Source organism: Hemitrygon akajei, chromosome 2 (genome assembly GCF_048418815.1).
Source record: "Hemitrygon akajei chromosome 2, sHemAka1.3, whole genome shotgun sequence".
In the NCBI taxonomy this organism is placed as follows: Eukaryota; Metazoa; Chordata; class Chondrichthyes; order Myliobatiformes; family Dasyatidae; genus Hemitrygon; species Hemitrygon akajei.
In genome coordinates this window covers 104,199,189-104,223,154 of record NC_133125.1, presented here as the reverse complement: position 1 = coordinate 104,223,154, position 23,966 = coordinate 104,199,189, and the positions used below count along the sequence as shown (strand labels likewise).

Here is a 23,966-nt window from a genome sequence, read left to right as displayed (position 1 = left end):
CATTTTTTGCTGCTTAATTTACCTTGTATGACTCCACACGCACAATTCAGGTAGCTATTTTGCCCCACTATCCAACAAAGGACAAACATTCTTTTCTTCGTTGAGTCTTTTTCTATGAACATATATCAAATTTTCACTAGGTTTTGATCTATCAGATAAAAATATTTTGCTGTTTCTTAAAAGAATTCTCGAATCAGCGCCTCCTCGATAATTCCAGCTGTCTGAGACACTAATACATTTCTCACCTCTTCCCAACTTTTCCCCTTTTAATACTTCATTGTGCTTTTCCTTATTTTTGAATTACTTACATTTTTGTAAATTCTGATTTTTATTCAGTAGTTTTCATAGATGCTGGGTGAGAATTTCTGAAATCTTCCTTTTTTCTTTCATTGAATTTTTTCCATTTTCTGACCAATTGCATTCTATTTTAGGATATACAGAAGGAAGGATGCCGTGTTTTTTTTTCATATTGAGCTGTTTTGAATGAATGTTTTCTCCCTTCTCTTGAAGAGTTTAATCCCACTTTTTTTAGGAACTGAGGATTTCTGAAGGATTTTACCATCTGCATTTTGTGCCCCACTGCCAGAAGTGGAACAATGAAAAATCTTGTGTCTATTTATAATATCAGTCCTAGCACATGTTATGAAAGTAGAGTTAAATATGAGCAGTTTGATTCAGAATCAGGTTTAATATCACTGGCATACATTGTGAAATTTGGTGTTTAGCAACAGCGGCACATTGCAATACATAATAATAAAACTATAAATTACAATAAGTTTACTTAAAATAAATAAATTAAATAGGCAATGTAAAAAGAGAGAAAAAAATACTGAGATAGTGTTCATGGGTTTATTGTCCATTCAGAAATCTGATGGCAAAGAGGAAAAAGATGTTCTAGAGACATTGAGTGTGTGACTTCAAGTTCCTGTACCTCGTCCTTGCTGATACCAATCAGAAGAGACATGTCCTGGGTGATGGGGGGCCTTAATGATGGATCCTGCCTTTTTGAGGCATCGTCTCTTGAAGGTGTCCTGGATGCTGGGGAGGGTAGTGCTGAAGATGGAGCTGGCAGAGTTTACCACTTTATGCATTTTTTTCTGGTCCTGTGCAGTAGCCACCCCAGCCCCACCCATACCAGACAGTGATGCCATCAGTTAGAATGCTCTTCATAGTACATCTGTAGAAACCTGCGAGTGTCTTTGGTGACATACCAATCTCCTCAAACTCCAAATGAAATATAGCCGCTGCCGTGCCTTCTTTGAAATTGTATCAATGTGTTGGGCTCAGGACAGATCCTCAGAGATGTTGACACCCAGGAACTTGAAACTGCTCACCCTCTCCACTTCTGATCCCTCCATAAAGACTTGAGTGCATTCCCTCAACTGTCCCCTTCCTGAAGTCCACAATCAATTCCTTGGTCTTACTGATGGTTGAGTGCAAGGTTGTTGCTGCAACACCACCGTTATATGGCCTGGTCATTAGTAATTCATATTCGGGCATTAAATGTCCACAACTTTCTTGCAAGTGTCTGAAAACATTGGGCAAGACTGGATTTTCCTTTTTCAATGATGATTTTTGAATGAATATGAATTCTTTTTGCCCCCATTCTTACTCATGTTAAGCACTTCCTTCGTGACCTCTTTTTGCAACTGTTTGTCCATTTTGTTGCCAGTACTGCTATCCCTAAATGGCCTTATCTTTGTAATTTGTTTAGTAATAAATACACCCCTTTTCACACCTTTATTCGTTTGAAAATGTTCAATAACTGCTCCACTTACTGTTCTTTTGATCGTATTGAATTCAACAGATCGATATTTCCATTGTGAGAGCAGCATAGATACTAACATGGATTTTTAATTCATGTGTAGGTTAAATACAAAGAAAAGTTTGATAAGGAGGTTAAGGGAAAGAGACCGAAGTTCGATTTGAAGGAGAGTTCGGGATACCAGTCAATGAAAGATGCAACCATTTTTGCCAGTGAAGTGAGTATTGAGAAACTTCTCATTTCCCGAGTCAGACTACATTTTCTAAATGGGTTGAAGGTTCAGGAGACCAAAAAAAGTGTTGTTCTAGTTGATAAAAAAAACTAACAACCATTGACCTTCTATGGTTAAGAGCACACGATTCATGCTGTGGATTCATACAGATTCCCAATTAATGAAAAACAGGACAGGGAGGGGGATGGTTTAAAAGCAACTGAGAAATGGATGGAATATTCATATTTTGCTGTAATTTGCTTATTTATTTATTTATTGAGATTCAGCACGGGGTGGGTCCTTCAAGCCACACTGCACAGCAACCCTCGGTTTAACCCTAGCCTAATCACGAGACATTTTACAATGACCAATTTACCCACCAACCAGTATGTCTTTGGACAGTGGGAGGAAACCAGAGAAAATCCAGGTAGTCACAGGGAGAACATACAAACTCCTTACAGGGAGCAGTGGGAATTGAACCCGGGTCGCTGGTATTGTAAAGTGTTGTGCTAACCACTGAGCTACTGTGCCACCTGTGGGTTGAAGGTTCGGGAGACAAAAATCAAATGTTGTCTTTCTGATCAATTAAAAGCTAACAATCTTGGACTTTCTATGGGTGTAAAAATACACAATTCATGCTGCGGATTCATACAGATTCCCATTTAATGAAAAACAGGACAGGGAGGGGGATGGTCTGAAAGCGACTGAGAAATGGATGGAATATTCATATTTTGTTGTGATGTGGAAGGAGGCCACTCATTCCATTAAGTCTATGCCAGTTCTCAGAGCAATCTCATCAATCCCATTCCTGAATGTATTTTACTAAATCCTATTCCCTTTCGTGCCCATTAGCTCCCCCCTTGTTAACCCATCAGTCCACCATTGGGATGTGGGAAGAAACCAGCACACCCAGACATAACCCATACGTTCACTGTGGGAGCATGTACAGAGGATGGGATTGAATGAGGAATACTGGAATTGTATGACAGCAAGTGTCCTGTCCTGCCACAGTGCCATCTGATTGTTTTGCTCATGCCAATCTTAACAACATCTTCCCTGACAAAGAAGGTATAAACCATCCACTTATTCCAGTTTTAGTTAGAAATTCCCAAAGCCAAAAGTTGCCACTTGTTCACTCCTTTGGTGGCCTTGAACTTTAGAGCTGGGATGTCATAGGGATTGACCTGAGAATGCACTTGGGAAGTATCAGGAGCCTCAAAGCATGCTGCTTGGTTGGTCCTCTTCTTGGAGGGTTCTGACCAATCTTCACTGTGATGTGCCCTCAATGTCTAGATTTTATAGTCTCTCAGTTGTTGAGGTAATTGTTAACTCTCATGGTCCAAGGGCAAAAAAGAGACAGTAAAGGTCAATACCAACTGGTGGCTAACTCACCTGGGCCAATTCATCTGAGTTACAAAGACAAGGAAGTCACTTCAAGTAAAGTGAACAAACGGATCTAACTTTATCCTACTCATTGTGGTCAGTCCTAAGTGGAATTTAGGGACTATAATAGCAGAATACTTGGGATAAAACACAAGAGGATATCTCATTCTTGAGATTCATGTCATCTCCCAGCAGGGCAATCCTATCAGTATCCTATTCCTCCTCTTATCACTGTAGCTTCATCTATCTTACATGCTCATCAGCTTCCCTTTGATGCAGTTGATACCGATCTGTAAAGATCTGCTGTAGTTCTTCATTCATGGGAAGAAACCCACAGAAGAGTCCCACAGCATCTAAAGATCAAACACAGCCCCTGGAGCTTTGAAGCTTTGGCTGACAGTACCCATGGTCATAGTCTCACCCACGGATATATGTTCCTATCTACTGTCCCTACAAAATCCAGTCAGCGCTGAAGAATATCAGCAGAGGTAACCCTGACCTAAACATAAAATCACATCTCAAGAAACTCGAAGGGTTAGACTACAAGTAAATAACTTCCACCCGGTTGCATGAATCAATTGTATAATTGCCTCTTTTCTGGAAGTTTGCTTCTCACAGACTTCGTTGTCCGGATGCAATAAAGGAAGGAGAAACTAGAGCTTTCTCCCACTCATCCACTAAGTGCTGACTCAAACTAACAAGGTTATTAAAACACTTGGCTCTTGAATATTGGGGGGAAAAGAAGTATTTTTGGAGTGAATGTATTCAAGATGAACACTGATGATAAAGCCGTTGGATATTTGTAGAGCAGTGGCTCAAATTTGGCAAATTAATAGTATATCTTGCAGCTAAAATACTTCAGTGATAGTATTGTTAACATAGTAATGCATTATATTGATATATTATTAACCAATGGTTATATCGATACCATTCTTAGTTCCTGTGAAATGTTTACAATATTAACACTGTCAATATGGAAATGATTCTACAAGAACTGATATGAATCTTTATCAATCTTTGAGTCACATAGTTAATGTTTCACTCTCTCCTTCTCCTTTAGATTAAGTACAAGGAGGATCTGAAAAAGATGCACAAGCCTGTGACAGATATGTCCGAATCTTTACAGATGCAGCATAACCTCTCCACTAGCAAGTTGTCAAGTCAAGTAAGCACTTGAGCTAACAAATCCATGTTTACATCATAACTCATTCCTGGCTTAGTCTAATATGCGTTCAAAATCTTAACACTTTGCCTCCTGTCTAAAACTGACTACATTTTTCAGCTGGACACCCCTGGTAGTGACCTACTTACCATCCCTTGTTATTGTTTTTTTCTTATCAGTCATAAATAACAATATATGGTCGGTAAAACCTCACATTTTTTAAAAAAACTTACATTTCTTTTTGAATTACTAATTTCCACCCTTGAAAAATCTATAACTTTCACCTTAAATTTTTTTTTGAATTCTAACAAATTATAATTTTTTCTTAAAAATACAATTCCACTATTCTTGCGGTTGTTCAGGAAATGAATGAAATCTTTTTTTTTCAGACATGTGAACGTTAACATTTTCAGACGTGGGTTTTAAACATCTGTGCTTTAGGAATGGAATGCATAGCAGTGATTGAGACAAAGTGACACGATGTCATTTGGTGGGCCAACCATTAACAAGCCAAAGTTTCTCATGATGGTGGGCCAACTAGCAACAAGCCAAAGTTTCCCATGATGGTGGGCCAACCATCAGAAAGCCAAAGTTTTGCATGAATCAGAAAATGTTTAGATTTGTAGGACTTCCATTCCCCTCATCTTCCCCAGGGAGAGGGCTGGGAGTGGATTAACTCACTGGATTGTATTTGAATGGGAAACAAATTGTAATACAATATTGGAACAGACAAATTTTGCAACATAAACTGCTGATATTAACCTGATGCTGGTTCTGAATAGCTACCAGCTTTCAAAGTCAGTTTGTTTTTGAAGTTATTTAACAAAAATATTGCTTTTATAAAGCACTGTTAGCATAAAAATATTGTAATATTATTAACAATATTACTCAATAATAATAGTAACATTATTAACCAATAGTTGTGTTGATAACCATTCCTGTTAGTTCCTGTGAAATTATTACAATATTAACACTGTCAATATTGAAATAATTCAACAAGAATTGATATGAATGGTTATCAATTCTTGAGACATATAAAGAGAGACCGAAACATGACCAAAATTTTTGTCAGAATTTAACAACTGTGCAGCTAAAGGCTTGATAGTCAGTGACGGCGATGAACCTCAACAAGTCTCTACATAACAGAATTGAAGTACTGAATAAATGGCTACAGTAGTTATTAATCCCTGGAACAACCAATGATATCTGCTTACATAAATGTACACTTTGAAACGAGTAACTCTGTTTTCAGCTTTCTGTGAGGGAAGAAAATAAATTCACCACAAAGGATACCAAAAAAAATTGAGAAAAGAAAAGCAAAAATTTAAAATACTTTGAAAATTTACAAGGCATTTCCAACAATAGCTGTGTAAAGAATCCAATTAATTTTTTCATTAACTATTGAAAAATTTTAAAATATTAAATATTCATGTATAAACAAGTTTCAAAACTGATGCCTATCATATTGTACATAATATAAATGCATATTTTAACATTTTTGCTTCAATTACAACATTAAACTCTCCTATAATTAGTTTTATGTTTTAAAAATATTCCCTGACTTTAGCAAATCAATTTAATCAACATCTGTGGCATAATCAGTTTAAAGGAAATTACTTTGTTAATGGTTGCTGTGTCTGCTCAGCCAAAAAAAGGCATTTCTCAGTAATTCTGCTTCTTTCCATTTGGAAATGTTCACAACCATTGTGTGGACTCCAATGGGTCAAAATCTATCCACCACATTTGGTTTTTTGATTGGATTTCTTTCCTTTCCTTTTTTTTACATTTAATGAACATTTTAGCGCATTTTTGTAGGTGGGCCAAACTGTACAGATTTTGTAGTCTCTCTGTTGTTGAGGTGATTTTTGACCCTCCCGTAGTACCAGTACAAGAAGGAGTTTGAGAAGAGTAAAGGTCACTACCAGCTGGTGGCCGACTCACCTGGGCATCTTCATCTGAAAGAGGCGACTGAGTTACAGAGTCAAGTAAGTCAGCTCAAGAAAAGTGATTAAGTGCATGTCTTACTTTATTCTATTCACTGTGGTCAGTCCCATCCTGAATTTCAGAGGTTTAATAGCAGAATGCTTACTGGGAAACTGAAGTTCTACTGTAAGTTCAAAATAAATGTCATTATCAAAGCATAAGTTCAAAGTTCAAGTTCAAAATACATTTATTATTCAAGTACTTAAATGTTACCATATACCAGCTTGGGATTCATTTTCTTGCAGGCATTTACAGGAAAAAAGAAATGTAATATTTTATGAGAAGCTATATATAAACTAAGACTGACGAATAACCAATATGCAAAAGGAGACAAACTAGACCATGAGACCATAAGATATAAGAGCAGAAATTAAGTCATTTGGTCCATCGATACTGCTCCGCTATTTCATCATGGCTGATTCATTTCAGCTCTCAGCTCCAAACTGCAAATAAAAGTAATACTGAGAACATGAACTGTAAAGACCATGAGATTGGTGTTATTTTCCAACAGGACCAGCCTGTCCATCTCATTTTTCTCCTTTTATACATATTCCCAGAGCTTCATCCCTCTTATAAGCCCATCAGCTCCTCCTTGATGCTATTGTCACTTATCTACATTGATCTACAGTAGCTTTCCAGACATTTGAAGAAATGTGAGCACCTGACAGAAACGCACAGGAAGAAAATCAAATGAGCTGCACAAAAGCAGCACCCAAGGATCAAATCCAGGCCCCTGAAGGAGCAAGGCAGCGGCATCGCCAAGTCCCTGTTAACGCTCAGGATAGGAGCACTGACTTCCTGCTCCCGCCTGTCCTATCTTAAACATCATTGATCTTCAAGTCTAAGAATAGGACTACCATTATTTAAAAAAACAAATTGGTACTTAACTGGATCTAGATCTTACTGGTCCAAAGCAATTTCAACACTGTTTGATGAAGGCTTGTGCATTAACAGGACATTCTGTTTTACAAAATTAGGAAATACATTGGTGTCAAAGTGTTATTTTAACAGTGAAATCCATTACTATGTCTGGTTAATATCACATTTAATTACAATTAATTTTCTAAATTTATATGTTGGGTTAATTATTCTGTGTTGAGCCAATTACTTATGATGTTAAAGTTACATGGACCACATATGCTTATTGAAAGAATTAGTTACCAGGACTTTAGCAGATGGGGTATAGTGTAAAATAGGAACTGTAAAGGCAACATAGAAAGCATCATCATTTACTAAGAGTGGCCACACTGTACAATGTTTCAGATCAAATACAAAGAGCAATACGAGAAGGAGAGGGGGAAGGCAATGCTGGACTTTGAAACACCTGTTTACATCACTGCCAAGGAATCTCAGCACATGCAAAGTGAGGTAAGGCCAAGAAATGGGAGCATTGTCACTGAGAATCTACACGATGTCTCTGTCCTGCTGTTAGTGGTATTTTCCAACAGTAACTGTCTTTGAAGAGAACTATACAGGATTTCCAAATGCCCGGTGTTTGTATTCTTCAAGTAATTGGACACTTCCAACGGTCTTGAAGAATGTTTTATTTGGAAATTAGAAAGATACTTATATACAAGTTTGGTCAAACTTGTATTAAGTTTTATAACTGTACATTGTCACTGTGGCTTGAATATTTTTTTTGAATTTTCCTGATAATAACTGAACAAACACTGCCAAAGAACTACTTCAAAAATGTAACTTTAAAGTCTATTTCCATATAATTAAAATTCATACTCTTATCAGCTAAGCTTCTTACTTTGATAATGTAATTCCTGAAATGCTGATGTTGTCTATAAATGACTGTCCATTCACATTTGATTGTCATAGAGCAGGTGTTCCCAATCTGGGGTCTATAGATCCCTCGGTTTATAGTAAGGGTCTGTGGCATAAAAATGGTTGGGAACCCCTGTTCTAGAGGAATACAAAGTATAAACAGATCCTTTGGCCTAGATTTTCTAAGCTGACAAACTTGCCCATCTAAGCTGTTCCCATTTGCCCAAATTTGGCTCATATTCTTCTAAAACCTTCCTATCCATCTGCCTGTCCAATTGTTTTTTAAATGTTACTATTATACCTGCCTCAACTACTTGCTCTGACAGGTCGTTCCATATACTCAGCACCCTCTACATGTCCCTCAGGTCCCTCTTAAATCATTGCTCCCTCACCTTAAGCCTTTGCCCTCTTGATTTTATGTTCCCCTCCCCTGGGAAACAGACCATGTCTACTCACCCTATCTATGCCCCTCGTGATTTGGTATGCCTCTATTCAGTTGCCCCTCGGTCTCCTGCCCTTCAATAAAGTCTGAGCCTGACAAACCTCTTCCTGTAACTTGGGCCCTCAACTCCTGTCAGAATTCTCATGTATTTCAAAGTTCAAAGTAAATTTATGATGACAACTTGTATATGTCACCATGAGATTTATTTTCCTGCAACTTACAAGAAAGTAAATCTTATTGGAACATAATGGCCAGTACTGTGAGAGGGTAACTCAAGGAGGGAGAGGGGAAGAAATTAGTAAATTGTGTTGAGCAATGCAGTAGAAAAATTTGATCATGCAGGGATTGTTTTTATGATTAACAATTTAGTTATGACTTTACTATTTATATTGTAAAGTGGGTGGCAGGGTTGGGAGATGCGTCTCTAGCAAAGGAGGTGTAAGGCGCTCCTCCCCACCACTAGCCTGCAGGTCACCCTTTGGCAAGGTGTAGCACCTGCCCCCATTCAGGGTCACGTGAAGACTCTCCAGAAGAAGGCAACGGCAAACCGCTTCTGTAGAAAAAATATGCCAAGAATAATCATGGTGATGGAAGGACCATGATCGCCCACACCATATGACACAGCTCGTAACGAACGAACAATTAACATAGAAGCGAAAAGTCGAAGCCTTTATCTAAACTTATGTACTGAAAATGCCTGATTTTGACAAATGTTATGATCTGGAAAAGAAAACATGCAAAGCAAGCCAAAATGTAAAAATTTTAAAATTCAGGCCTTATAAAAATTGAAGTGTGATTTTACTTCCAAATTCCTCATATGCTCTTAAGTTATTCCAATCCCTTACTCTCACGGTGACTCAGTATTTTCGATGCAGGTTAATGAATCTATTAGAATTCCATTGATTCTTTCTCATTAAGAGAAATATTACAGGATATTTCATTAAGTTTGCTCTGAGATACATCACCTTTTAGCACCTTTTTGGTGGGCTGCTGGGCAGCACAGCTCAAAGGGTTGGAAGAGCCAGTTCCATGTTGTATTGCTAAATAAATAAATAAATGGAATGCAGCAGGCTTCCCATCAAGAGTTAAATTTGAGCCTGACCCCTTCACTGTTAAGTGTTTCATTGTTGACTTAAAAAGTCTCATGAAAACAAGGATTTGCTGCCAGGCACAGAAGTATTTTAATGAGAAAATAATTAATCCAAATATGAAAGAGTTTTCCCTGCATCTATCTTGCTTTACAATTTAAAAAGAAAACTGATGTATACACTCAATGGCCATTTTATTAGGTACAGGAGTGGAACCCAGGTGGTCTTCTGCTGCTGTAGCCCATTCACTTCAAGGTTCGATGTGTTCTGCATTCGGAGGTGCTCGTCTGCACATCACTGTTGTAACACATGCTTATTTGAGTTACCTTCGCCTTCCTGTCAGCTTGAACATGTCTGGCCATTCCCCTCTGACCTCTCTCATTAACAAGGTGCTTTCACCCACAGTACTGCCACTCACTGGATGTTCTTTCAATTGTTTCTCACACTATTCTCTGTAAACTCTGGAAACTGTTGTGCAGTGTTATGATACCAGCCCTCTCCTTTGTGAGAATCGCAAGAGCCCTAGTGAAGGGGGGGGGGGGGGGTCAATGACCCAAGAGAGAGAGAGACGTGCTGAATAGACACAGGAAATGGGAGAGAGAGAGACGTGCTGAATACCACGTTCCCCCAGGAAGCAGAATAAAGCGACCCTGACTATTGTCTCATGAAGACCACATGTAAAGCCCTCGGGCAAAGTGGGCTGGTTGAGAGAGAGATTGACACCTGCGATCCTGTGAGGAAGTATAAAGGAGGGTCTGGGGGGGACGACCCCTCTAGACGCACCAAGGAGACACGATAGCAATCCCGTCGTAGCGGGAAGCCATTTTGAAGGAAGCCACATGCGTTAGATTCCGAATCGGGAGTCTGTGGCTGGAATCACGGAAAATCGCTTTTAACTAACAACAGGAAAGCCGGCTCCCCTGATTCCACGGCTTTGCTTCGTAAGGACCCGGGCAAGTGTTCCTTTTCTCACCAATCTCTCTCTCTCTCTCCAACACGGGAAACCCAGCGGTTCCCAAAAGGCTGAAGCCTGCAGACTTTTGAATGACTGTTATATTTCCAAATGGACAAGATATTATCCCCTAGACAACAATAGAGCTTATTTCTGATTGATCATTACTATACCTGCGCTTTAGATTGAGTATTGACGACGTATGTTATCAAAATGTTTGTATTAACCTTCCTTTTGTGCCCCTTTATAAATAAAAATGTTTAAAAATGGTACCATCAGACTTCAGTGGACCTCTCTATCTTTGCTGGTAAGTGATCCAGTTACGGGATACATAACAGCAGGAACAGGGAATCAGTAGTTTCTGAAATATTCAAATCACCCCATCTGGCGCTAACAATCATTCCATGGTCAAAGTCACTTAGATCACATCTCTTCCCCATTCTGATGTTTGGTCTGAACAACAACTGAACCTCCTGGCCATGTCTGCATGCTTTTATGCATTGAGTTGCTGCCACAGGATTGGTTAATTAGATATTTGGGTAAATGAGCAGGTCTACCAAATAAACTGGCCACTGAGTGTATCACACTTCTACTTGCAAAGAGAACTTATGTGAGGACTTGTGAGTTCCCCTAATCCTGTGAGTTCTGCCTTGTGTTCGATGGTCTCTCTCCAAAGCTTTGTCATCACATAACATTTTCAGAGCTCTCGCCTTCTGCCAACTTCATCTCAGCAAGGGAAACCTCATTTCCTCACCTTTAAATTCCAGCCAACCTGAGATAAAACCTGAAACTTTTTACAAATGTTTTCATTTGATGCTGTTTTACCTTTTCAGTTTCAGCGACTTGCCAACAGATGGTTTGTAACCAGTTTCCGTGACCCTCTAAATACTAACACACTTTCCAGGAGTCATCTCAGAAAATTATTGAATGCCTGTTGAATATACTTTTCCTTCACGTTAAAAACCTTTTCTCTGATTCTTCTCTTTCTCCCAAATATCAATAGAAAGAATATAAAAAGGATTTGGAAGAGCACATAAAAGGCAGGAACCTCTCTGGCTTGGAGATTACACCGGCAATGTTGCATGTCAAATATGCTACTAAGATAGGCTGTGAGGTAGACAGCCATTTTCTTCTTTTTTCTTTTAACAATGTGAAAATATAATCTCACTAATATATACTTTTAGACTTTGTTGAATTACATAAAATTTAAAATATTGCAATAAATTATGGGAAAGACTCCACTATATAATTTTTATACATTTTGAAGTAATATACTACTCTTTGGCTTGCCAATACACTTACTGCTAAGTGTGTAACCAAACCATTAAAGGGCTTTATTATTTAAAGACTGCTCATCCAACATATTTTTGTGACTGTTTTCTGTGAAACCCTGAATGCTTGTTACCTAACTGTGTGTTTGTAATCTCTTCCATTTTTATACCACAAAGATGTTAGTTTTTTCTGTTGTCTTGTCTTAATGGCTGTGCAAAAACTTGATGGTGGTATTGCTTGATGAGCAGTAAATCGGATTTATTCCCAGATTCTTTGCAGCTTTACTTTTCTTTCATTTGCTTACCTAGAAAGAGTACAGGAAGGATCTGGAATATGGAGTCAAAGGCAAAGGCTTAACGGTATTAGAGGAAACTCCAGAGATGATGCGAGCAAAGAATGCGACGTACATTTTGAACGAGGTATGTGTGTTATAATTGGAGAACCAAAGCACTCCCTTGCTATGCAGTCTTTGGTGTTATTGCCGGCACATTGGTCAGTAGCCCTGCAAGTTATTCTTCCACATTTTCCAATGTCATAGAAGAAGGTGGTTCGGCCCATTGAGTTTATTCTAGCTCTCAAAGCAATCCCATCAGTACCATTCTTACACTTATTTCTCAGTATAATTGGTCATTGTAAGTTGTCCTGTCATTAGGTTAGGGTTAAATAGGTGGATTGTCATGTGCTACAGCTTGTTGGGTCATTGTGAATAGACAAGGGTAAATAGTTGAATTGTTGGGTGATGTGGCTTGTTGGACCGGAAGGGCCTGTTCTGTTCTGCACTGTATTTCTAAATCAGGGTTTACCAACCTGGGGTCCAGGGACCCCTTGCTTAATGGTATTGATCCATGGCATAAAGAAGGTTGGGAACCCCTCTTATAAATAAATAAATCTTTTCACTCTCTCATATCCTGTGATTCTTCCTCCAGCCACCTGTGGTCAGATCATTTACAAGAGCCAGTTAACCTCACAACCAGCGTGTGCTTGGGACATGAGAAGAAACTAAGCATTTATGAATAAGAGTAGCAGGGAGATTGTGCTAACTCCACAACAGAGCTTAGAATTGAACCCAGCTTGCTGGTGCGCTGAGGCAGTGCAGTATTTCTTTGTCATTGCTACAACAATGGCAAATGTTCAGTTTGATGTAAATGTGGTGAAGATCTATCACTCCACCAGCATCAGAGACCCACTCATCACAGAGCTAGGCACGTTAGCATGCTGGTTAAGGCAGTACTCTATGGCACTGACCGTAAGATCGCCGTTTCATTCCTGCCACTGTCTGTACGTTCTCCAGGTGCTCCGGTTTCCTACATACGGTTAGGGTTAGTGTAGATATGCTATGTTGGCATCCAAAGTGTGGTAATACTTACTGGCTGCGCAGCAAATTCTAGCCTATTAGACTTAAAGCAAATGGTGCACTTATGTAGGAACCATGTATCTATTTCTTGTCTGCATTGTAATTTGTGTTTTATTATGGGTAGTTAGTCATGTGGGTGGATGTGTGCTAAAAGCAAAGAGTTTAGCTACTTATTCATGCTTTAAGATTCAGTAGAGCTGGGGAGTGGGCTAGGGGTGATATCTTTTTTGTTGCCCACTTAATTACATTTAAAATTGTTTAAACACACTTAAGCCTGCTTAAATTTGCTTAATTACACTTAATTCCAGTTATTGGACTGGAAAGCGCATCATACAGAATTAATCCCCTCCCCTCCACCCCTTTGTTTAGTCTTAAATTGGTTTGGTTGAGTAGTTGCTACAGTATGTTTTTGATATACATGTAACAATAGTATCTGTTTTATTATTTTGTGCACTATCGCACATCATTCCAAATTACTGTACATTGGTAAATTATTATTGTGTATATTATTATTCTGTACTTTATTAGTTAAGAATGCACTCCGCTAAGTGTGTTTTCAAATGTTGCTGCTGTAAAAAAAGAATTTCCTACTTGGGATCAGTAAAGTATTTATTATTAATAACTAAAGCTAATTTTTATCTTACTCTCTTTCTACTATTTCCACAACTGCCCCGTAATCTACTAATTACCATAAATTGACACCCCTTTTGTAATAGATCTGTCTGTGAAGAAAAAATATTCATTCTACGTGTTTGATTATTTCTCCCCTCACTGTTCTCATTTCTAAAGAAAGTAAGCTCCATGTGGATAGTCTTTCATAAATCAATGTTTCCAATTGCGGGAAAGAAAAATGAACTGTCATATTAACTTATTGACAAAGTAGACTATACCCAAATTATTTGACCTTGCTGCGGAGATTAGCAATAGTTTATTACAACATCAAAGAGTACAAAGATAATCTATGGTTTTACCAATGATTAATGGGTTATCTTAATTATTGGTAAATGAATTATCTTCATCAAACTGTCTCTAAGGACGCGGTTCAGTCTGGCAAACAGTCATATTGAATGGCTTGATAATTATGCAAATGACTCAGATGAGCAGCAGGAAATTAAGCTGGTTAGCAAGAGATCACTGTTATGTTTTGTAACTTCAAAACATTAAACTAATTCAAAGAAAGGCACAAGAGTCTGAAATGTGAGTCTATCCTTATGTTTACTTTAAGTGAGCCAACTCACGTATCATGTGATGACATATGCAATTCACGTATTTATACATATAACCCGTAATGAATTATTTAAAGAAGAATGCTTACTAAAATAATACATTTTCAATATTGCTCAAATACTACTGAAGTATTAAATACACAACAATCAATCTTAACACCTTTGGTACGAATGTATCAATAACAAAAATATTGTCGTATATGGTAACCTTAAGTGTACACCTGTTTTACCACATATATGGTAAATCACCTTCAAACGGTGATGCCTCAGAAAGGCAGCATCCATCATTAAGAACCCCCATCACTCAGGACATGCCCTCTTCTCATTGCTACCATCAGGAAGGAGGTACAGAAGCCTGAAGGCACACACTCAATAATTCAAGAACAGCTTCTTCCCCTCTTCCATCCGATTTCTGAATGGACATTGAACCCTTGAATGCCACCTCACTAATTTTCCTCTCTTTTTACACTACTTTTTTAATTTTAATTTTTGTATATGTATTTATTACAGTAATTAATAATTTATTTATTATTGGGTATTGCACTGTATTGCTGCCACAAAATAACGCATTTCTGATTGTGATTCTGCAAAGCCATTAAAGTTGCACAGATCTAACTAGGAGGAAATAACTCTTCTTCATTATTTCCTCATCTGTAGGTTAATCAGAATGTTTGGCTTCCTTTGAATACAATGTGTCTAGATTCCCTATTTATCAAAGTCTTTAACATCACTGTTGGAGAGAAAAACATGAAAAGTAATTTTTAAACCTGTAGGGGCCATGAGTCTGTTCGCTATCTGTGTTGCATGTTCAGTATGGTAACTAGTCACATGAGTGGGGCATAGTAAAAGCAAAGAGAATAAGTTATGTATTTGGAATTTTGCAGCTGGGGATGTCATATCTTTTGCTGACCACTCAATTACGCTTAACTTACACTTGGGCACACTTAAGTTTTTATCGTTTCAAGATTGCATGTTTCCTAATTGCTAATATAGGATTGAATACATATAATCAACTTTTAGAACAATCATTACTGGAGCGGAGGGCACGTCATACAAATCGGTCGGGGTTGCCAGCAGGTATGGTTAGAATTGGCCACTACAATGCTCAAGATAGAATTATATGTGTAACCAACACAATTCTGCTTGAATTTGACAATTCTCAAATACTACATGACTGCAGGTCCTCCACAGACCTTAATTCCACAGAGTTGTAAAACAGTGTGGTAAATTGTCTCTCCTTTCTCTTATCTCAGAAAGAGTACAAGAGATCGTTGGAGGAAGAAATAAAGGGTAAGGGGCTTGTGGCATTTGCAAATGAAACACCTGAGATGGCCAGAGCAAAGAACGCCACGGACATTTTAAGCCAGGTGAGTAGATGGTGGGTATAATAATGTCACTTATGTCCTTGCATTAAGTTAAAAGTTTGGCACAATATCATGGGCTGAAGGGCCTTTACTGTGCTGTAATGTTCTATGGTCTAATGTCAGTAACGTCCCATAAACGTAATAGCAATCATTGTTTTGTATAACTCAGTGACTGATCTTGAGTTGAAATCGCTTAGCGCAATGTTTGATGATAATTTCACTTGCGCAAAATTCAAAGATTTATGAGCTGGGTTTTATCCCCATTCCAGCTACGTGGCATTAGTTTCTGCACGTTACATGTTGGACCTTCTATTCCTACATTTGTACTTTAAGAAGAAGAACACCAGTGATGTTTTTGATACAGCAAAAAGAGAAACTAGAAAAAGAAGTGGTTTTCACAGATTCCAACTCCCCCAGATTTGTTTTAATATGAAAATCATGGCAGTTAATCAGTGCACAGCAAGATCCCAAGGCAATGATCTAATCTTAACTGTTTTTTTAGGAATCCCAAAGTGAGATTATTAATTTTAAATTGTTACCAAGACAGCAAGGAAAGTACAAAGCAGAAATATATTTGAAAAGTTGCTTCCAGTATTTACAGGATTTTATAAGATGTGAATTGCTACCTCCTTCATTATCTCTGCCTAAAACCCAGCGGACAGAAACAGCATTCAAACAACAGATTTAAGCCAATGTTTACTTGGTTCAGCTGGGATGATCAGTAAACCAAATTGATTTGACACTTCACCTGTGAACATGGGCTCCTGATGTGGCCTTCTCTGCACTGGTGAGACCTGTTGTAAATTGGGGTACTCCTTTGTCGATCACTTCCGCTCCATCTGCCAAAAGCGGAACCACCTGGTGGCCAATCATTTTAAATCTGATCCCCATTCCCATTCTGACATGTCAGACCATGGCTTCCTCTTGTGCCAAGATAAAGCCATCTTCAGGGTGGAGGAGCAACACCTTATATTCCATTTCGGTAGTCTCCAACCTGATGCCATGAATATAGATTTTTCCTTCCGGTAAAAAAAACTCTATACCCTCCCCTCTTCCTCTAATCCCCAGTCTGGCCTTTTACTTCATCTCTCCTGCCGATCACCTCCCCCAGGTTGCCACCTCCTACCCTTTCTCCCATGCTCTACTCCATCTCTTATTAAATTTCTTCTCTCCAGCCCTTGGCCTTTCCCACCCATCTGGCTTCACCTATCACCTTCCAGCTATCCTCCTTCCCTTCCCCCCCCCCACCTTTTTATTCTGGCATCTTCCCCCTTCCTTTTCAATCCTGAAAAGGGTCTCGGCCCAAAACATTGACTGAGTATCATTTCCATAGATGCTGCCTAACCTGCTGGGTTCCTCCAGCTTTTTGTGTGTATTGTTCTGGATTTCCAGCAATTGCAGAATTTCTTGTTTTTGATTCATTGGCAGACTGGAATATTACTAAGGTGTTTTCTAATGCCTGATTTTATTTTTAGGTAAAATACAAACAATTGGCTGAAAAGGAGAAGTCGAACTACACCACAGTCATTGACACGCCTGACATTATTCATGCTCAAAATGTGAAATACCTGAGCAGCCAGGTAAACACACATCAATCCCTCTCCATTTGTCATTGGCTTCACAGTCTCTGTATTTGATAAACATGATCTGATGCCCCTGTGAAATTTCTGTTGTGTGTTTGTGTCTTGTCCATCATTGTAAATGAAAGAGTGGGACCAACTTCAGGCAAAGCACCCATACTTCATTCTGCACATTTCAAATCAAATCAAATTAAATCAAGTTTAATTATCATTCAAACCATACTTAGATACAGTTAAATGAGACAGTGCTCCTCTGAGGCCAAGGTGTGAAACATTCAAAATAGCAAATAAAACATTCAAAAATAGCGAGTAAGATAATTCAAAATAGCGAGCATAGAAGCATATTCACTCAAAAAAAACATATATAGTCCAAGACCCTGAGTGACATTCTCCAATAATTGATGGAATAGGCTCCCAGCAGTATACAAATGCACGCTATCCAGCCTGTCATTTCACCACTCGAACACAGGAGGGCAGCACCCATAGCCAGACCAAGCCCCAGACGACCTCAACCAAGCTGTAGCACTTCCACGTCTCTCGCTTGGTCTGTAGACAAGTCCGAGGCTTGAGGTCTAGTTCTCACTGTGACTGAGGCTACACAGCTCCCACGTCAACTGTCCCTCCACCTGTCAAGGGTAACAGGCCTGCGCCAACTTATGCTATCACTGTCCAACAAAGCCTTGAGTTCGCAGGTGAAATATCTGAGGCAACCTGCCCCCAATTATACAGCACCAACTTCGATGCTTCCGAGTAGCGGGCAGCAATATGGTCTGCAGCAAGTCAGCTTCTTTCTACCAAAACCAGCTCCTCCGACACACCAGCAGACTCCTCCAATATCCCAGCCAGCTCCTCTGATATCCTGACTGGTTCCTCCAAGATTCTGAAGAACTCCTCCAATATCCCGACCGGCTCCTTCAACACCTCAGCCGGCTCTGCAGCCGACACCAGTCCAGTTACTCCAGTTACGGGAAGCTCACTGATGGAATAGCCCTGCAGTATCCAATGTTATCTTATAAGAACAAATTCTACACAGAAAAAAGCACCTTTGGCTGGCCCCTGAGAAGCCACTTTGTTTGCATGCGCTGCCATCTTACTGGAAGTATTTCAGACCACTTAAGGCATGGTTACATCAGGAAGGAGTGGCACGGTAGTGTAGTGGTTAGCACAACGCTTTACAGTACAGGCAACCCAGGTTCAATTCCCACCGTTGCCTTTAAGAAGTTTGTACATTCTCCTCATGACAGCATGGGTTTCCTCCAGATGCTCTGGTTTCCTCCCATAGTCCAATGATGTACTGGTTGGTAGGTGAATTGGTCATCATTAATTGTCCTGTGATTACGCTACCGTTAAAGAATCATGTGATTGCTGGTTGGCACCGCTTGAAGGGCCAGGAGGGCCTTCTCTGCACTGTATCTCAAAAAGTAAATATATGTCCAATGTAACCTGATCCTGGCTGAGCCTTTCTGCCTAATCTCCATATCCTCTCAGAAACCAGATATTTTCGATCACACCTTGACTAGAGATAGTGACTGATCTTCCACTGCCCACTGGGCTGGGAAAGACCGCAAGGGTGTATGGAAAGAATGAGAGCAGGACACATGGTGGGATATTATTAGCAAGAGGGTGAGCCATCCTTCCCCAGTGGGTGGCTGACGTGTGGAAACTGTGCACTACCAAATGGTCCAGAGATGATTCTCCTCTGCTCCCAGCACACCTCTCCACAGCAACACACACAAAATGCAGAAGGAATGCTGCAGGTCAGGCAGCACCTATGGAAGTGAATGTACAGTGGAGGGTTTCAGGTTAAGAACGATCATCAGGACTGGAAAGGAAGGGAGAAGGTGCCAGAATGCGTGCCATGATAGCATCGTGGTTAGCGCGACGCTATTACAGCTTGGGGCGTCAGAGTTTGGCAGTTCAGTTCCGGCGTCCTCTACACATCCTCCCCATGGTATGTGTGGGTTTCCTCTCGGTGCTCTGGTTTCCTCCCATAGTCCAAAGATGTACCGGGTAGGTTAATTGGTTAACAAAGAGGCCATAGACCAACATATTGCAATGGGAATGGGGATAAGAATTGAAATGGTAAGCCACTGGGATTTATTGCCTTAATGATTGGCCTAGGGACTTCACTGTTTTTGGCTGTCTTGATTTCTACATACATGTCATGTTTTCCAAAGTTCAGCCCATTTACTTGGGAACCTTTGGAGAAATCTACTTGCAGCCTGTCATGGCTAATAGAGCTGCGACCTCCAGCCCCAACACCCAGGGTTCATTCCTAGTGACGGGCCCAGTCTGTGTGGAGTTTGTACATTTCCCGTGTCTGTCTATGTCTACCTCCAGTTCTTTGACTTCCTTCCATATTTCAAAGAAATGCAGGTTGGTAAGTTTAATGGCCACTTTCAATTGGCTCTAAAATCTAGGTGTTCCCAACTTGAGGTCCACAGACCCCTTGGTTAATAGTATTCATCCATGGCATTAAAAAGGGTTGGGAATCCTTGCCTTAGATAATAAATGAGAGGTGGAATCTGGGGGGAGTTGACGGGGATGTGTGGATAAAATTAAATTCATGTATATGAATGCTTCGTGGTCGGTATAGACTTGACGAGCCAAAGGGCTTATTTCTGCATCTTTGGTAAATCATGTATTTGCAGCTCTCCTACCACAATACCATAACTGCAACTTTTGTTTTTGTAGTATTCTCAAGATAGCAAATCATTCCTAAGGAGATATCAATATCCAGGAACTGACCAAAAGCAATGCTAAATATTATAGAGAACGGAGAGAGAGAGAAGCTGAGTGATTTAGAGGGAGGGTTCCCGACCTTGGGTTCAGGGGAGCTGAAGGTATCGCTGCCTAAGGTGGAACCAAATGTGATGTCCAAGAGTGCAGAATTAGAGCACAAATACATCCCATGTTTATGCAGCTGAGTTAAGAAGAGATAAGACCCCTGTGAGTAGAGGTCTAGATGGGCAGGAGTTTAAAATCAACGGGAATAAGTTTGCGTCAGTTTGCATAACACATAAGATCAGAATTAGACCATTCGGCCCATCAAGTCTGCCTTGCCATTCCATCGTGGCTGATTTATTATCCCATTCTCCTGCCTTCTCCCTGTGACTTTGATGTCCTGACTAATCAGTTTGTATCTACATTTGACTGCATGATACTGTTAGAGTAGCAACTATTTCATCTAGCTTTACATAACATTATTTGTAATGGAAGTTTTATTGGATCGACTTTTCAAAATATTAAGTATCACAGGGAGTTCCACTACGAGCTAGTAAATTAACGAATACCTTCCCTACTGCTCATGTTACTCAGTGATGATTGTTATATCATAATTTTTTGCACAAAAGGGTGATTCCCAGGCACCTGTCTGCAATAAATAGAGCAAATCACAATTTAGCTTCATTTTTCTGACTTGTGGTGTCTGTGATCCGTTATCCATTGCCCTGATCCATTAAACCAGCCTTGATTGGATGCAGAACAGACTCAATGGGCCAAATGCCTCATTCTATTTATTTAATGAGATACAATGCAGAATAGACCCTTCCAGCCCTTCGAGCTACACTGCCCAGCAACCCCTGATTTAACCCTAGTCCAATCACAGGGCAATTTACAATGACCAATTAACGATATGTCTTTGGACTGTGTGTGGAAACCGGAGCACCCAGAGGAAACACACGTGGTCACGGGAGGGGGGAACATGCAAACCACCTCACAAGCAGTGAGGGGAATTGAACCCGGGTCTCTTGTACTGTAAAGCATTGTGCTAACTACTACACTACCGTGCATGATACACAATTTAAGCTGATGCATTTTTAAAGTGCCTTATGGGTATGTGAATTAGCATTCAAAGTCCAGGACCAAATGCCATATGATGCTTCACCACTCTGCTGGGTAGCAGTGCATCATTTGATACCAGAGCATGAAGCTGTGGTCAAAGTATATTTGAAGTTGTGTGTTCTTTATTTGCAATGTTAAAGTTACACTTTTTTTGTATTTATTTATTAGTTGTGAGCATTCCTGATATTTATTCTGCATTGCTCATTGCCCTCCAGTAGCTGAGTTCCCTCCTTCAGCCTCTGTAGTGTTTTTTTAGTGAAAGTGATCCCACATGGTCATCAGAGAGAGACTTGCACAGTTTAAACCCAGCAACTATGAGGGAGATAAAGTTCCTTTCAAAGAAAGGATGGCATGCGACTTAGTGAAGATCTGACAGATGCCTTTGAATAATTCTGACTACAAAAATTCCTGTGAATAAGTGGGGTGCCAAGGTAGTCTAGTGGTTAGCGCGATGTGTTTACAGCTGAGTTTGTCAAGAGTTCAATTCCAGCATCCCCTTTAAGCAAATCTGTGTGTTTGTTCTCGTGTGTGTGTGTGTGTGTGTGTGTGTGTGTGTGTGTGTGTGTGGGTTTCCTCCAGGTGCTCTGGTCTCTACCCATAGTCCAAAGATGTACCAGTTAGTAGGTTATTTGGCCATTGTAAATTGTCCCGTGATATAGTGTTAAATTGGGGGTTGCTGGGCAGCATGGCTTGAAGTGACTGAAGGGCCTGTTCTGCGCTGTATTTCTAAACAAGTAATCACTCAGCAAATGTAAATGAGTGAAGCTGATGGCCAGTACATTAAAATTATGTTTCCTAAGAGTATATGAAACAGGAGGAGAACTAAGCCAATTGGTAGGTACATATGCAATTAGCGGTAGCAAACACATCTTTGCTCTCTGATAAAATTTCTTTTTTCTATTTAAATAAAAGTAAGACCCAACAAATAAGGAACTTCATTAAACTAAAGCACAGGGGAATGTTGTTCCTTTTACAATACAGGGGCTTCCCGTTTATTTTTGGATGAAGTGTTACTGTTGTGAATCTTCTGAAGCATGGGGAGAAATTTGCCTGTTTGCTGCTATGTGTCATACTGCTCTGAATTGTTATCCCAGAAACAATACAAGGCCGAAGCAGAAAAGACCATGTCTCATTACGTTCCCGTAATTGACACACCTGAGATACAGAGAGTCCGGGAGAACCAGAAGAACATCAGCATGGTAAGTCAAAAAGTCGCACTGACACATAATTTAGGCTATTTCTTCAGGAAGCAAGACTTTTTTTTCTGGTTTCTGACATTTTTTCTGGTTGTCAGATCAACCTGGCTATGCCATTGCAAAGACATTGGCCATGGAAAGGAACAGAGAACAAGGCACTGTTGCCATGTCGTCTATTCAGTGTAATACATGTCTAGAGATTAAAAATCCCACCTTGGTTTGAGACAGGTTGCAAGATTGTTGCCGCTGGCCTGGAAAGGGAGTAGCACTGTCATTGTTACTGTCTGGACAACTGGTGTCCAACATGTCTACCTGAGATGGTAAACATGCATTCTATTTGTCAATATTCTTTGCTTTGTATGTTTTCACGAAATTCAAAAGGACTGTAACAAAAGACTACTTTTATTCAAGATAGAGGAGTATTTCCTTCACTCATTTCCCTCCTCTGTTGAGTAACCTCCTAATCCCAACTCCTTTTCACCATCTGCAAAACATTCAGGAATAATCCCCACTTAAATTCAAGTTCAAGTTTAATTGTTATTCAACTATACATAAATACCATGAATATAGCCAAACGAAACAGCGTTCTCTGAGGCCAAGGTGCATAACACGGTACTGACAGGCCATACATAGCACAAGGCACATATAGCATTTATAAGATGGCAGTGAACATACAGTCACATAAAGAATATATATTGCCCAAGTGCTTGAGTGTCATGTCCTGTAGACTGAAAATGCATGGGATGCTGTTGGCAAGCACAAGCCCGCAGCAGTCCGATCATCAATCAAGGAAATAGTGCAGCTGCAGACGAACACAACCCAACTTGTCTTCCACCAAGCAGCACTGGAGGGGCCAGCCCCCAACCCAGCACGGACACTGCGCCACACTGCCTCTGGCGCCTCCTTCCATGGGCGGCTGCAGCAGGCGACCCCGCGGCGTGAGGCCCTGGTTCACACTACAACTGAGGCCACGCAGCTCCCTGCTGTCAATTTCACCAATGAACCAGTGAACCAGATTTGCAGTGTTCCACATTACCAATGTCCAACAGGGTCCTGTGATTACGAGGCAAACATCAAAGACAATCGCGCACCGTTTGTTGGATTATGCACCATCTCCACACACTGCCTCTGATGCCTTCTTCCCTGGTGGCTGAAACAGGATGCAACGCCGTTTGCAACAAGTCTGGCTCCATCACTATTTAACAAGTGGGGTAGACCTGCAGTACTTTACATTCTTGATAACCAGCAGTGTTTTGCGTTCGTAAAAAAGGCGTAAAGGATGAGCAATTGATTGGACCCAGAGAGACCACTGTGTCTGTGCACCGCTTCCATCTCAGAGAGTGCAGCTGAACAAACTCCAGAAGCTCAACGT

The 23,966-nt window shown here is 40.0% G+C and overlaps 1 protein-coding gene across 38 annotated transcripts in view; it reads left to right on the top strand.

Annotated features, from left to right (window-relative positions):
• Positions 1–23,966, top strand: part of neb (nebulin) — a 327,374-nt gene that overhangs the window by 255,295 nt on the left and 48,113 nt on the right. For 33 of the 38 annotated variants that reach the window (XM_073026432.1, XM_073026423.1, XM_073026679.1 and 30 more), the window contains 9 exons: positions 1,869–1,982; positions 4,420–4,524; positions 6,402–6,506; positions 7,768–7,872; positions 11,763–11,873; positions 12,340–12,450; positions 15,865–15,978; positions 17,451–17,555; positions 22,493–22,597. In XM_073026432.1, the coding sequence (XP_072882533.1) occupies positions 1,869–1,982; positions 4,420–4,524; positions 6,402–6,506; positions 7,768–7,872; positions 11,763–11,873; positions 12,340–12,450; positions 15,865–15,978; positions 17,451–17,555; positions 22,493–22,597 (975 nt within the window). The remainder of the gene's footprint in view (positions 1–1,868; positions 1,983–4,419; positions 4,525–6,401; positions 6,507–7,767; positions 7,873–11,762; positions 11,874–12,339; positions 12,451–15,864; positions 15,979–17,450; positions 17,556–22,492; positions 22,598–23,966) is intronic. The other 5 variants (XM_073026670.1, XM_073026555.1, XM_073026516.1 and 2 more) reach the window with 3 other exon arrangements.